Below are 15754 nucleotides of genomic sequence, written 5' to 3' on the forward strand. Positions count from 1 at the left end.
CTAGAAACATCCTGGCAGGTGTGTTGAGGCAGGTTGGAGCTAAACTCTGCAGGACATCAGCCCTCCTGGACCGAGTTTGGGCACCCCTGCTCTATATACATATCACAGACAGGCAAAATTGTTTCTTCTTAAATTAAGTTTAAAGCAGAAATATAAAACATGGAATACAGAACTATTTCTATACATAAAGTAAGTCATTTTACTTTAAATCTAATTATGGTGCACTGAAGACTGTAATGCTCATCTGTGTTTGTTGTCAGGCCAGTCGTATGGGTGTGGAGGCAGTTCTGGCTCTGCTTGAGACCACAGCAAACACACCGGCCTGCGTGGTGTCGCTATGTGGGAACCAGTCTGTGCGGCTGCCCCTCATGGAGTGTGTGCAGATGGTAAGACTTGGACAGATTCCAGCACGGGTTTAGTGCAGTAATAATAAAGGTCCACACTCACACACTCAACACAGCGTTACTGCTGCGCTTCTAGATGATTACTGCAAGCCCCGCCCCCACTGAATGTTTAGTTTCAATTGGAAGTCAACATACTGAAAACGTCTCAGGCACATTTGGTTCAAGCAGACTTCAACTTGATTTGAAAAAGTCAATATAATGTGTTTCTATCTCGCAGTATTTTTCAGAATAGCCAGAACTAATTACTAATGTCAACTCAGAGCTGAAAAAGCCAAAATTAATTTTCTCATAGCTTTCAGAGTAATATGAGCTATGCATTGTTTGCAAGAGATCATTTCAAACCAACAGATTATATGTGATATATTGTTTGTTTTGTAGACGCAAGAAGTGCAGAAAGCCATGGATGGGAAACGGTTTGAAGAGGCCGTGCAGCTGCGTGGCCGGTGCGTTTACTTTTTGTAGACTTCAGTTTAACTTCTTGTTCATTCAGATATTACTTTCCATGTAGTCTGGAATACACCTGAGGTTGGTGTTAAAAGTAACAACAGCAGCGTAGCAGATCTATTTCACCAAGACCAAACCATCCACATTGTCACATACATATTCATTACTATACTGAATCTCCCTGAGTGTTGTCATGGCAGAAATTGAGTTATTGTCTGCCTAAAAATACTAGTGATTCTGAACTGCCTGAATTAGTTGTGAGTAATTACTCTCTTACTTCTTCCACAAACCTAAGCAGATTTGTAACAAATCTGCCAATCTATGGTGTTTATTGGCTGCCCTCAGATGTCTATGTTTCCTTACTGAAATCATATACATGCATGGCCATAAATGAATAGATTTGAACATAAATATGTGCATATTTCTTATTTATATGTAAAAATATGTAAACATCCATATAAATGTGATATATATTGCATATATGTATACATTCGATATATGTGAAACCCAAACATGAGGACACTGTTTTCTTTAATGTAAAAAATTCATCTAAAACTGTGCCACTAGATATGCTAAGATGAGCATACGTTTTAAAAATATGCATAAAAACTTTTGCACAACTTAGTAGGATAAACTTTTTATCCAATACATTTTTTTTTGAAAAAACAACAATGGAAAAACTTAAAACTACTAAATAAAATCCAGTATGCGCATCAAAAAAGTCATGTCATTTAGTTTGAAGAGATCATGTGATAATAAAATAGATGCGACAGGACCTTTAAAATAGCATAATAAGGGAAGTTTAATCAAAATGACATATATAACACATCTTTCTTATTAATCTCTTACATGTTTGTTTGCAAATGCAGGAGCTTTGAGAACAACCTGAAGACGTACAAGCTGCTGGCTCACCGCAAACCAGAGTCCGAGCTTCCGCATGTGAGTGTTTCATCCTGAAAGCCAGTCTGTGTTTGTTTTAACCTGCTAATCCTTTACTCTATCTCAACCAAACAATCCTCTGTTGACTGTCATCAGCCTGCTGCTGCACCATTCACAACACCTCAGTACATGCTCTGAGACGCCATTCCAGACATAGCAGCTGTTTCCAGAGGAAACCGAGGATATACACACCCTGTGTGCATAATCCTGCTAGTGGAGAGTTATTTTTAGCTCTATAGGCAATATGCATGGCAAGTGTTTTTCAGCCACTGATACACTTCCGGTGGAAAGTTGATGCAACTGTTTTGCATTTCATAAGGTTTGATCAACATCATTGATAATCTAATTGAATAAAAATATAGTCCATAAATAGACTTAAGCATTCATTGAGTTGTTCAAGTGTAAAATGAGATGAAAGACTGTTTAGATGCAAGCCCCGCCAGGATCAGAAAACTCCATTAAAGATAATGTGGAAAAATTAATTTTCTATATTTTTGAGAGATGATGCAGAACAATTGAATTTAATGCAGTGCTTCTTTTCTGGTGAGAAATCTACTTTATATCTGATTATTGATTTTAAACAAACCAGATCTCAGGTGTGGTGAGCTTATATAAGCCTGACAGTTCACCGGAAGTGCCAAGCTTCCGTCTCTCTTTAGCTAGGACCATCTCAATGTCACACTCTCTTAAAAACGATCCATATTGCATACCTTTGCAGCAGTTTATTTTAGTAGTGATTTTAGGTTTCTGTTTTTTCAAATTTCATGATTTTTGACATTTCTAAGCGTTTATAATCAGTTTTTTACTTAAAAAAGAAAGGATGTAATATTTTAGAATTCCTTTGACTTGACAATCTTACACATATTTCCCAGAGCTACATAACGGCAACGATAATTTGATAGTTGTCCACCAGCAGATTGTTTTTCTACATTACCTTTAATGCATCTTTATTTAAATAACCTCTTTTATGATTGGGTACCCTTCCCACAACTTCACCTTGTTGTTAAACAGCTGCTGACTTTGAAGTGTAAATCCATTCACTGATGTGCAAACAAGGGTCACGTGCTGACAAACTAATGTTAGCAATGTCAACTCTGGTGTTTTTGTGTTGGATGCAAGCAGTTTCTGCAGCTTAAATTCCATAAACATAGTGGTTCAGTAATAAAACAAAACAAATCGTGAATCATGGAAGAAATTAAATCATCTTTAGGTTTACAGTTTTTATTAGTAATGAATATGGAGTTTACATTATTGTTGTAGTGATTATTATTATTATTAGTTACAGGGTTGGTATGAGTGCTGGACATTTGCTGGACATACTTAAAATATAATTGTGTTGCTTTTCATATAGTTTCATTGCTTTAAAATGGAAAATTGTTGAAAATAGCTTAACTTTTTGAAAGAGATGCTAATGGTCTAATCTGATTCTATGATTCATGCTAAGCTAAGCTAAATGTGCTCCCACCAGACCCAGAGATCGACTAATGAGATTTAAAAATGGTAAAACTCAACCATTTAACTTTAGAGGAGTTGTAAAATGAGCCTTTTCCCAAAAAAATAATGGGGTTTTCTTTTAATGTTTGTTTTGTCTCTAGTGAACCGTCTAGTGGTTAGTGCTGATACAAGCATTTAAGTATTGCATTTTAATTTTTGCCTATTTTTAAATCTTTATTTCGACCCAAAACAGTGAATTCTTGAATAGAAAAGCTGATTTATCACAGTAAAGTCAAAAGGCTTTTTGTCAAGAAGAGCTTAGTTGATAATAATTTTGTGATGCTCTGAGCCGTGTGCTCTGAGTTGCATTACCCTGCAACGACTGATAAATACCAAAGGTAGTAGGATTTTTAATAGACTTTATGTTTTAAAAACAAAAAACAGCAGTCCTCAAATATATAGAGGTACATTCTAGTCAATAAATGAGCATGGAATGTTTTGCTTGCTCTATATGTCAAGCCACACATACTGAGCAGGATTTATGATAATCCAGAATGAAGCTTGCAGGATTCATTATAGACAACTCGACGTAACTCAATAATACAGCTGAAGTCTCATGCTGGCTCAAACGATTAGTTGGATTAGGAGGAATGACCCAAATGTAATTTATTGACATGTTTGTGTTCATCTCTCTTTCAGAGTAATTTTAACGTGGCTGTGTTGAATGTGGGTGCTCCAGCGGCGGGTATGAACGCAGCCGTTCGCTCTGCTGTCAGAGTTGGCATCTCCGAGGGACATAAAATGTTCGCTGTCAACGACGGCTTTGAAGGATTTTATAAGGGACAGGTAAATATTTACATCTATATTTCAGGGTTTGTGAACCATAGCTGGTTTTGAAAGTACACCCCCACAAATCTCTCATTTAAATTAATATTTTCTATAAGATGCTAATCTGACTAAATAGCTTACAATAATGGTTAAAAATTAGTAGCCCAAATTTATGTTAGGAAAAAAATATTTCAATATTAAATAATTTCATAATTATAACAGTCATTTTACAGAAATAAACTTTACACAGTATTACACTGCTCATGGTTATGCTGGATATAAATGTTCTAGCTTCAAAATGTTGATTATTTCATTTTTATATGTGCATATGATCAGAATTTGCTGTAGTTTCCAGTGGAAATGTTGTGTATCGCATGTCAAAGATAAATGGCAATATTATGCTACACACACACAAAAAAATGTTCACATATTTAAGGCCGCACAGACAAACAAATCAACACAAACACTTGACTGTAAAAGCAGCAGCCTCTATGCTTTGGCAATTAAATACTGCACTTTTAAAAGTCCTGTAAAATTAAAATATAAAAATGAGATGATAGCTTTAGTCTGTTATTTTTAGGGATATTTATCAGCTAGCGCTCTCCAAAAGAGTGACAAAATTCACATCTAGAAAATCTAAACCTTATATAAACATCCAAAGCTTGCAGTTTGTCACTTCAGCCTAAATCGATCAACGTTTTTTCCACGTCAGCTCATATTTTAGTTTCTTATCAAATCTTGACCAATCCAATGCTCTCTAGTATCTGACCCCATCTGGTTTTCATTTGATGTGCTTGAGCTCAACCACTCTCACTGGCAGAGCTATAATAAAAAACAAACGCTGTTGGCTGTCTTTTTAAAAGGTGGGGAGCTACTCTATGTCCCACCCTTTCTTTATTTTTTATTTGAGATTACAAATAAAAACATCAAATAACAAATAAAAAATGCACATTTCAATGCACTTCACAAGACCTTTAAATAACACTCTCAAATCCAATTGTGATAATTGTATTTCTACAGTAATTGCATTAGGAGCGAGAAGCATTCAACAGGTTAACATGTTTAACTCAAGTTGGTATTGAAAACAGCCAACAAGGAGCATCAGCACCTCTACCTCTAAAACTGCTGCTCTTTGCTCTTACACAAAGCACGGTAGGATTAACTTAAACCAATTGAACAGTGCAGTACCCCTCTGTACTAATAGGGGGCAGTGTGTAAAACATATTAGCCGTGTGTCGAGAGTGGATGGAGGAATCAAGATAAACACTAAGCAATTAATTAGATTACAAGGGCTTGGCCTAAGAATGTATGATCCACAAATTATCTTGTTGATTAAACGGAGGGAGGATTACAGACTCCGAGCAGTGTGTCATTAAAACAGTGTGCGTTCTTATTATTAGCAACTGTTTGTAATAAATTCAGACTTTCTGCAAACATTGAACGACTGTTATTTTTGGCTAAGAGTGTCTCATGCATGGCTGAGTTTTCTGTCATGATCTCCCGAGCCAGTCTAATCCAATAAACCAGGCAAGTCAGAAAAGCACATGAGCGGTAATCAAATTGAGTCCATTTGCATTTCCAGTTGAAATGAAGACAAAGACAGCAAAATGGAGGCTATTTCCATGACACTTTGTTTTGTTTCAAATGCATCGTTGTAATGCCAAAATGCAAGATAAGGAAACTTAATATTAAACTTGTTTTCTGCATTTTTGAGTGAGTACTGAAGAAAAAAGTTTAACTAAATGTAAAATAAATAAATAAATAAATAAACTAAACGTTAAATGAAAATAGCTTTTTTCAGATTAATTTCCATTTAAATGCAAATGTAGTTCAAATGTTTATTACATGCAATATAGGGCTGCTAATAGTTTGCATATAAAATTGAAATATGGCAAATGATAGTACAGTTGTGTGAAAAAGTGTTGCCCCCCACTGATGCATGTTTGTCACAATTTAATGCTTCAGATCCTCAAACAAATGTAAATATTAGTCAAATAATATAATAATATAATATAAGTCATTGTAAAACCTAAAACTGTATAGCCCTGTGTGAAAAAAGTGACTCAATTAAGGTGAGTGTTTATGGCTCCACTATAAGAAAGAGGCCAGTTTCAAGTTCCAGTTTGCAGTTGTAGGAGAAAAACCACAGCTGAGCAAAAATAAATAAATAAATAAATAAATAAATAAATAAATAAATAAATAAATAAATAATAAAATAAAATAAAGGCTAGTAACAGTTTTGCCAGAAAACATCTTGATTATTTAATATTTTGAAAGGTGTGTGTCCCATTATGAAACAGTAACAGCGCATTTTATAAAAAGAACATCATACGGACAGTAAAATGTGGTGGATGTAGTGTAATGGTTTTGCTGCACTGTGATAAATGAAACGGTGAATTCTGCTGTGTACCAAAATATCCCAAAAGAGAATATCCGTCCATCTGTTAGTAACCTCAAATTAAAGCAAACTAGGGTTTTGTGACAAGACAATGATACAAAGCATACCAGCAAGTCCACTTCTGGATGGCTGAAGAAAAACTAAATTAATGTAGGAGTGGCCTACTCAAAGTCCTGACCTGAATCTAATTGAGATGCTGTGGCATGACTGTAAATAGGTGGTAAATGCTTGAAAATGCTCCAAGGTGGTTGTTATACAACAATTCTGCAAAGATGAGTTGGCCAAAATTCTTTATAGGAAAAGCTTTGGGCAAGGCTGCTTTTAAACATAAGATCTAATGCCTAGTGAAAGTGGTGACTTGTGTATTTTAATATATTTGTAGTCACACAATTGTAAAAATAAACTTTAAATAAATAAAAAGTTGATATGTGTTTTATGTTAGTCAAGTAATGTGAAGTACATTAGATTAAAGAATAATTATGTTAAAGAATAATTATGTTCAATTATGTTCAATAAAACATGAATATCATGGTCAGCTTTAACTTTTATTTTTAAAAACTCTTTCCAGATTTGTGCATTCCACAATGCTGTTATCATGTAAATTAATGCAAAAAGGTTGTCAGATGCTGCTAGTATGAATAAATAGTAAAGTTACTCTGTTAGATTTTGAAGTTTTAATGTATTCTCATAAGAATATTATGCCTCCAATAAATGTCTAACCCCTTCTATTCTCCTTTCTCAGATAAAAGAGATTAAGTGGGCTGATGTAGGTGGATGGACAGGCCAGGGTGGATCCCTGCTGGGAACTAAACGGTATTTATCTCCTACAAAATCCATTTAAATTGTAACATTTTGATTGTATTGTATGACTTTCAGCAGTCGTAATGAATTTGAGTGTATTTGGCTGTGTTGTGCTTAGTGCTTCTCTACAATGTTGTCATATTTGCAGAACGCTTCCTGCAAAGCACATTGACAAAATTGCTGAACAGATGCGGAAGTATAACATAAATGCACTTTTAGTGATCGGAGGATTTGAGGTATGCATTTGATTCTGGCTCTTATGTCATTGTTATTTTATCCGGTAATGCTCATGATGTTATAATACAGATTATTGTAACATGTTATCATTTTTTAAATGTATTTTTATATATTGTTAGATGAATCAATTGTTAATAAACTGTTATTGTTAATTATTGTTAAAACCATTAGTATTACATTATTAACAATATAACCAATTACATATATTTTTATTTATCCATTTATTACCAGTAATATTATGATTTCTTTATTATATTATTATTATTATTAATATTATTATTATTATCAGTAGTATTATAATTTGTTTATATTATTATTATTAGTAGTAGTAGTACAATTTCTTTTTATTGTTATTATAATTATTGTTTTTAGCAGTAGTATTATAATTTACCACATAAATAATAAATAACATTATTAAAATAAATAATAATAAAATAAAAATAAAATTAAAATATTATTAATAAATAATAATATTTAAATAATAATAAAACCACATAAATATTATATTATTAACAATAAAACCAATTGCATATATTTTTATTTATTATTGTTATTATTATTTATGTGTGTCTTTATTTATATGATTATTATTGTTGTTAATATGATAATTTATGTGTATTTATTTAAATTAATAATATTGTTATTATTACTATTACTATTATTAATATTATTATTATTATTTATGCATGTATTTATTTATATTATTAATATTGTTAATGATATTATTTATGTGTGTATTTATTTGTATTATTATTATTTATTATCATATTTTTTATATATTATTTTCGTATTATTAGTAGTAGTATCATGATTTCTTATATATATATATATATATATATATATATATATATATATATATATATATATATATATATATATATATATTATTATTTTTTTTTTTATTTATTTAAATTAAACAAAATATAAATTAATTTACATGTTCATATCTGTCCATTTAGTATTGGAAAAAAAAAACTTGCATATAAAATGTCCATGATGACGTTTCTTTAACTCGCCTGCCCTCTCCATCATCTTTTCCTATGCAGCATCACCTAAAAGTCCCTGCGTTCTTGTTCTTTTCATAATGAAAAAGGAGGCAATGATCACCTTCTTAGCAGGCACGGTTTAGTCTTTCAGCTGTGTGAACGCAATCACACAGCTGACAAGACAAAAAACGCCATTAAAGACAGAACAATATCCCTCAATCCCAAAATAGCTCACCCACTTTTTTCTAAAGCCATTTCATGCTGCCGAAATCAGGCTCACCTTCTCTCTTCCAAATACAGACATCATCAGGATCTGTGTGAATGTATTTTATGCAAGTGTTTGGATTTGAAGTGTGTGTGTGTGCAGAGTGGGTCTTCTGTCTCATGCTCTCCGTCGTGATGGCCATGGCTTTCCACACGGGTTCCTTCCCAATTTCTCGTCTCATCACTTTCTCTCTCATTCCCTGTCATTTCATCCCCCATTCCCATCCCTGCTGGCGGTTCACTAAATTCCTGGCTCCCTGCAGGCCTACTTGGGGATCATGGAGTTGTTAGAAGCCCGCAGGACTTATGAGGAGTTGTGTGTGCCAATGGTAATGGTGCCGGCCACCGTCTCCAACAATGTGCCCGGCTCAGACCTCAGCATTGGTGCAGACACGGCTCTTAACGCTATCACTGCTGTAAGTGAGGCTGAGGGAGTGTCCATCCAGCAGCCAATCACATCAGAGGCTCTGTCTTCCCCTTTACAAGCTGATCACAGAGGTCAATCATGTCACTTGTGTTTACCAGCCTATAGGGCTTCATGATATTGGACAAATCTCTGACATTGCGATGTTTTGTTTTGCTAAAAGTTCACCAGATGATCTAAATCTCTTATTTGGAAAGATTTCATTAATTGCATCTGCATAAAATAGAATAAATTACAAGCATATATACATTTGACAGAGAGAAAATAAAGGTTATTTGTGGTTTTCTGGGAAGCCAAAATGTATTCAAGCACAGAAATGGAATAATTGAATGTAAAATAGCATGATCATTACTGTATACATCATTTTAAAATAATATTTAATAATATCGTTAATTTTTGATGCTCAAGCGATATATATGTTAATGTTGAGTGGCCAGCAAGAGCGACGATTGGGTTGTTGCCTGATAAATGTAGCCATTTTGATATGAATCCATGCTGTTTGAAAGATTTCTTAATTTCAATATCTCAATAGAAGCTTTGAATGTACACATACTGGACAATATGACGTCTTGTGAACTTGGTCAGAATGACCGCTATGGTACTTCTGGCAGGTAAGCAATTCTGGCAGTTCCAGAGTTAAGACCAATCGTAAAAATGCAAGTGATGTTTTATGCATGCGCAGATGTTTCAGCAATTCTAATACTGAGTGTGCCTCACAGGTGAGTGGGCTAGACTAACCACCTGTAGAAAACACTTTTTCATCTCTTTAACACTTAAACCGACACTTGACCCAGTTTTCCATATTTGCACTTGTCTTACAATCACTCAATTTTTCTTAAAAAGTATTATGAAGTGTGCCTCACACAGGTGAGTGGGTTTGACAAACCACCTGTAGAAACATTCTTTCCTTCATTAAAAAATTGTTAGTGCGTCGCTGATATTTCCACTTGAAATTGAATCGCTGAATGCCATCTCAATTTTAAATCGCTTTGGATAAAAAAAATTTCTGCTAAATGACTAAATATAAATGTAAATAACAAAATAAATCCTAATTCTGAGAAAAGAGTGAAATGCAAACCATAATAACTCATAGGAAAGATAATGTTCAAATTAATTATAATAATTAATAATTTAAAAATAATAAATATTAAAATATAATATATTTTATCATATTTTATAAAAATATAATGTTTTATAAAAATTAAAAATATTATTTAATAAAAATTTAAATAATAATTTTCCCCGCTTTGTAAAATAAATAATAAAAGCTTCGATAGTAAACCACAATTATTCCCACTTTAAGAGGTTAAATATTTAAAGTGACATATGACAAAACCACAGCTCATGCTTAAAGTAAACAGAAATGTGGATGAAAACATCAATATCTTTATAGTTATCAATCTTAATGTAAACAATCTTTGTAAAAAATATATATAATAAAGTTAAAAACAATAATAATCTACACATATGAAGTAAAGACGCATAAATACTGATGAATGTTTTGGCTGGTAAACACAAAGGTGAACCATTAGCGTCCAGGTAAGTGGAGATGACATGATGGCGCATGTTGTGAGCTCTGCTTTTTTTTTCGTGGTTGTCATGTGACTGTGCCTGCGCCGTGCTATGATCACATTGCATTAACCCATCATAACAGATCGCTGACCCCGAATAACGCTGCCCGAACCGAAGTCTGTCTGCATAGTTCCTTTATACTGAAGGTTTAAGTGAACACAAGCCTTACAAAAGCACATGCCACTGCAAACGGAGTTAGAAATAGTTCATCTAAAAACAATCCGACATTTACTCACAGGCATGTCTAAACTTGAACTTTCTCTTGCTAGGGGAACTCAAGTGCAAATATTTAATATGCACCTAATACATGAATGGGGACTATTAAAATTGAGCTTGAAAAATGCTTAAAAGCACCATTAATAAAGTGGCGTTTCTTCTATATACGCTAGGTAATGCTGGGTTTAGACTACACAATATGTTTTATCATGCACAGTCGTGTAATCAAGGGAAATAGCACAAGATTAGTGTCAGGCCTTATTAATAAATCTGATATGTAAATTTAAAAATATAATATAATCTTGCGAGTTATATGTCATTGAAAATGCAACAGTGATGAATGATGTCAAGTCTGACATTGCCATTGTTAAATCAATACCTTTATCGAGACCCCAACTTTTTCCTCCAATGTTTTAATGACCTTTACATATTGTGCCGAAAGCAAAACATTATATTATCAATTGATTTTTTCGCAATTTTGACTCACTTTTCAGTATACGTTTACATTCGGTTGTAGTGTAAATTTGTAGAGTAAATACAGAAATTGGATACAGGTTAATTTTTAAAAGAAGATGTGACCAAATTTGATATCACAGACTTTGAATTGGGTATCAATTCCTGCAATGTAAATACATCAATATTGTGTAATATGAACTACACTATTAACTGCAATACTCACTACAGCATTAAAACTGTAGTGAGTATGATGCCATTGAATTATGAATTCCCATGTCCCAAAACAGGCCATGCTGTACCTGTTGGCTACCTAATCTAATGTTACTATAATATAATACAGGGTTTCTCAACCACGTTCCTGGAGAACCACAAGCTCAGCACAACTTCCATGTCTCCTTAACAAACACACCTGATGCAGATCATTAGCAGAGACTGAAAGACCTGTAATGGGTGTGACAAAGGAGACATCCACAACTGCAGTGCTGGTGGTCCTCCAGGAATGTGGTTGAGAAACACTGACATAATATAATATAATATAATATAATATAATCATTTTCTTTTTGGCTTAGTCAATTTATTTATCAGGGGTCGCTTCTAGGGAATGAACCGCCAACTTATCCAGCAGGGGCAGTTCATTCCGCTGTGGCAACTGATTAATAAAGGGTCTAAGTCGAAAAGAAAATGACTAATATACTAATTAGATTAATATAATTATTAATCTAATTATTTTTAATAATTATTAACACTGCAGTCATGTTTTCACTATAACATTACAACTAATTATTAAAAAATTGCCACAGTAGCTCTCAAACATGATTCGCCTACAGTACATTCAAGTTAAGGTAAAGCGTTATTGACTTCAAACCATGTGCTTTCTGTTTTTTACAACACTTTAAACAACAGCAGTTTCAATTAATTTGGTGACCCTGACACAAAATGATATCAAATATACAGAAGATTTGCAATATGGTGCACATGTCCTTCCGTAAAAGGACTGTAGATTGAGTTTTATAGTAAAATAATGGCGATGTTGACATGCGAGAATGAGTAAATGACAGAATGTTCAACTTTAGATGAATTATCCCATATTGAACGTAATAATAGTTTCTGCGTCCCAATTTGTCTATTTATACTACATCCTATGTACTTTTTTTGCAAAGTCGAAAAAAAGTACATACTTTTGAGTTTATAACAGATGAGTGTGCAAGCTGTGGTACATACTAGTTCATTAACAGATCATTATTTTGCTTAGTTACGTGCCCTGTCATAGTGCTCAACACATTATCCATATTTCTATCCTATTTAATTAAACATCTTACTGGAGATGCATTAACAGGATAGGGTTAGGTAACAATAAATCACCAACCTGATTTCCATTAAGTTATACATGTTCCTGAATTAACATCTATGTTGAACAACTTTCAGATTTAAGGGATATATTTACAGTTCATGTTCAGGTTAGGCTTACGGTTAGGTTTATGCACATCTACATGATTGTTATCCATCTATTATTCCCCTCTGATTTTGGGAATAATTTACAAATTAGACGTCCAAACACGTCTTTATAGAAGTTCTCATTATTGTTGCAGATGAAATATAACATAAAAATCCAGCCTGATCTCTCTAGGAAACATAACTTATTTAATGTTTTGTCAGTTTAGTGGCTAATTCGTACGAATTCAGTCCTGAAAATGTACTAGTTTTTAAAGGAAGAGTGGCACTAAACCCCGCCCCTAACCCTAACCGTCATTGGGGATGAGCAAATTGTACTGAATTGTACGAATGAGATTGTAAGATTTCATAGGAATTAACTGCTAAATCAAAGTGTTAGGAACTGCCGTGAGATACCAAAAAAAAAACATGATTTAAATATTTTCCAGTAGGCTAGATATTAAAAGTCATTTAAACATCTTTACCAAAGCTTCTCTAATGATGGTTGGTCTTGTTCGTCAGCCATGTTTGTAGTTTGTTTACACTTTTTATCCGCGTTTGTAGTTCCAATTGAATTCACATCCAATGTGCAATGGATTGTAGACAATATTAGTGGTTATTCTACACTTTACATTTCTAAATAGTAAAAAGTGTGCTTCACACAGGTTTGACAAACCACCTGTAGAAACATTCCTCCTTCTATTAAATTAAAAGTGCTTTTCTAATTTCACTTCTTCTTGTTGAATCGCTGAATGCGTCCTCAATTGTAGGTCGCCTTGGACAAAAGCGTCTGCTAAAAGTAATCTAAATTTTAAAAAATCCTAATTCTGTAAGAAGACTAAAATCCACACCACACCAACCCATTAGGAAGATAATGTTTTAGAAGGAATCACTTTCACAATGATTTTGGAGAATAACATCCAAATTTGATATTTGATTGCAAATTACAATTATTCCTACATTAAGAGGTTATGGATAGTGACCATCGGGGAAACGTACAGTTTGAGACATACTAATTCTATGTATGCGAATTGGGACGCAGCATTAGTCTTCACAATACACAAGAAAGACGACCGGTATTCAAAAGTTGCGATGACATCATCACCATCAGTTATACATCTTGAATGTTGACGTGTGGATTGGCTCATCTTGCTGCTTCTATGTCTGACAGTAATAGTGTGCAGAATCTTGCTTCAGTGTGCGTGAGTCTGTCCAATCCCATTCCTACCTTCTTCCTATTCCCAACCGGAAGCCATGGCAGCCATCAGACGGTGGGTGTCCTGTACACAGGGTCCCGCTCCTGCACCAGTGCTCCCCCTGCTGGTCTAATGTGTGCATTGTCCTGTCCCTGTGGTTCCCTTGCTGTGTTGTGCTGACCTTTCAAAGGCCTTAGAGTGTCTGCTGCAGCTGAATGAGGCTCGGGCCAAATATGAGGAGTTTTGCATCCCGCTCTGTATGCTGCCTGCAACCATTAGTAACAATGTGCCCGGCACTGACCTTAGTATCGGGGCAGATACAGCCCTCAATGCTATCGTGGAGGTAAGAAGCAACGAAACTAAACCTCCTTCTTGTGCTTAAAGGGTCATTCTTAGGAAACATTTCATGCAGGTGCGTTATTGGAAAAGCAAAGTCTGTTGCATTGAGATTTTAGGGGTTTGATGATAGTAGATTTGCATTATTTACAGTCAAGATTCTTGTTTGTAATATTTTTATAATAATAATTATAATAATTATGACTCTGCCAAAAGAGTATTAATATTGATAAAGATTGTCAAATAAATGTTGATGTTATGGATGCTGTATGGCTTGTATTACTTTTAAAGAGATAATTATGAATTTTAAAATAATTCTAATATAAAAATACCACATTATGCATGTAAAATGCCCTATTACACCGTAAAACGACCTTAAAAAAGTGACTAAACCCATTGCCTTAAAAGCAACAATTTGATTTTGCTTAAAGAGATCAGTAAACCCATTTACTTGACTTGACTTTTATAATTATGCACATAGTTTGTTAACTCAATTTTTATAAGGAAACACTTTTACTCTTTTTTTAAGTAGTCAACTAATCGCTTTTTACAGTGTATGCAAATGCAGTGCATCTCTTGTTTTTTTCCTTGTTTATTAAAACTGTACTTATATTTTTCCCCAACATATTATTTGGGTGTACTAATTTATGGTCTCTGATCTTGAGAGGTTTTCTTTTGCTAGATTAGTTCCAATCTTGGTTTTGGCACTGACCAATCTAATGTATATGCACATATATATATATATATATATATATATATATATATATATATATATATATATATATATATATATATATATATATATATATATATAGAATTCTTAGCCCCTCTGAATTATGAGACCCCTTGTTTATTTTTTTCCCAAATTTATGTTTAACAGAGAGAAGATTTTTCCAGCACATTTCTAATCATAATAGTTTTAATAACTCATTTCTAATAACTAAATTATTTTATCTTTGCCATGATGACAGTAAATAATATTTGACTATATCATTTTTTAAGACACTTCTATACAGCTTAAAGTGACATTTAAAGGCTTGACTAGGTTATTTAGGTTAACTAGGCAGGTTAGGGTAATTAGGCAAGTTATTGTATAACGATGGTTTGTTCTGTACACTATCGAAACAAAAATTTGCTTGAAGGGGCTAATAATTTTTAAAATGGTGTTTAAAAAATTAAAAACTGCTTTTATTGCAGCCGAAATAAAGCAAATAAGACTTTCTCCAGAAGAAAAAATATTATCAGACATACTGTGAAACTTTACTTGCTCTGTTAAACATCATTTGGAAAAAAAGGAAAAAAAATTAAAAGGGGGGCTAATAATTCTGACTTCAACTATATATATATATAGTTTTTAATAAAAATGCCTTTTAAAAGCAAAATTTTTG

The 15754-nt window shown here is 33.4% G+C and overlaps 2 protein-coding genes across 11 annotated transcripts in view; one reads left to right on the plus strand and one right to left on the minus strand.

The window, feature by feature from the left end:
- The window catches only part of adarb2 (adenosine deaminase RNA specific B2 (inactive)), a 619893-nt gene that overhangs the window by 457928 nt on the left and 146211 nt on the right, over nt 1–15754 (minus strand). The gene's annotated exons all lie outside the window — the stretch shown is intronic.
- Nucleotides 1–15754, plus strand: part of pfkpa (phosphofructokinase, platelet a) — a 40607-nt gene that overhangs the window by 18644 nt on the left and 6209 nt on the right. For 2 of the 4 annotated variants that reach the window (XM_087309025.1, XM_087309026.1), the window contains exons 10-16: nt 261–386; nt 783–847; nt 1718–1787; nt 3921–4067; nt 7190–7260; nt 7397–7484; nt 8999–9151. In XM_087309025.1, coding sequence (XP_087165151.1) covers nt 261–386; nt 783–847; nt 1718–1787; nt 3921–4067; nt 7190–7260; nt 7397–7484; nt 8999–9151 — 720 coding nt within the window. Of the gene's footprint in view, nt 1–260; nt 387–782; nt 848–1717; nt 1788–3920; nt 4068–7189; nt 7261–7396; nt 7485–8998; nt 9152–14220; nt 14374–15754 lie in introns of all 4 variants that reach the window. The other 2 variants (XM_087309023.1, XM_087309024.1) reach the window with 1 other exon arrangement.

Source organism: Danio rerio, chromosome 24 (genome assembly GCF_052040795.2).
Source record: "Danio rerio strain M-AB ecotype USA chromosome 24, GRCz13ab, whole genome shotgun sequence".
In the NCBI taxonomy this organism is placed as follows: domain Eukaryota; kingdom Metazoa; phylum Chordata; class Actinopteri; order Cypriniformes; family Danionidae; genus Danio; species Danio rerio.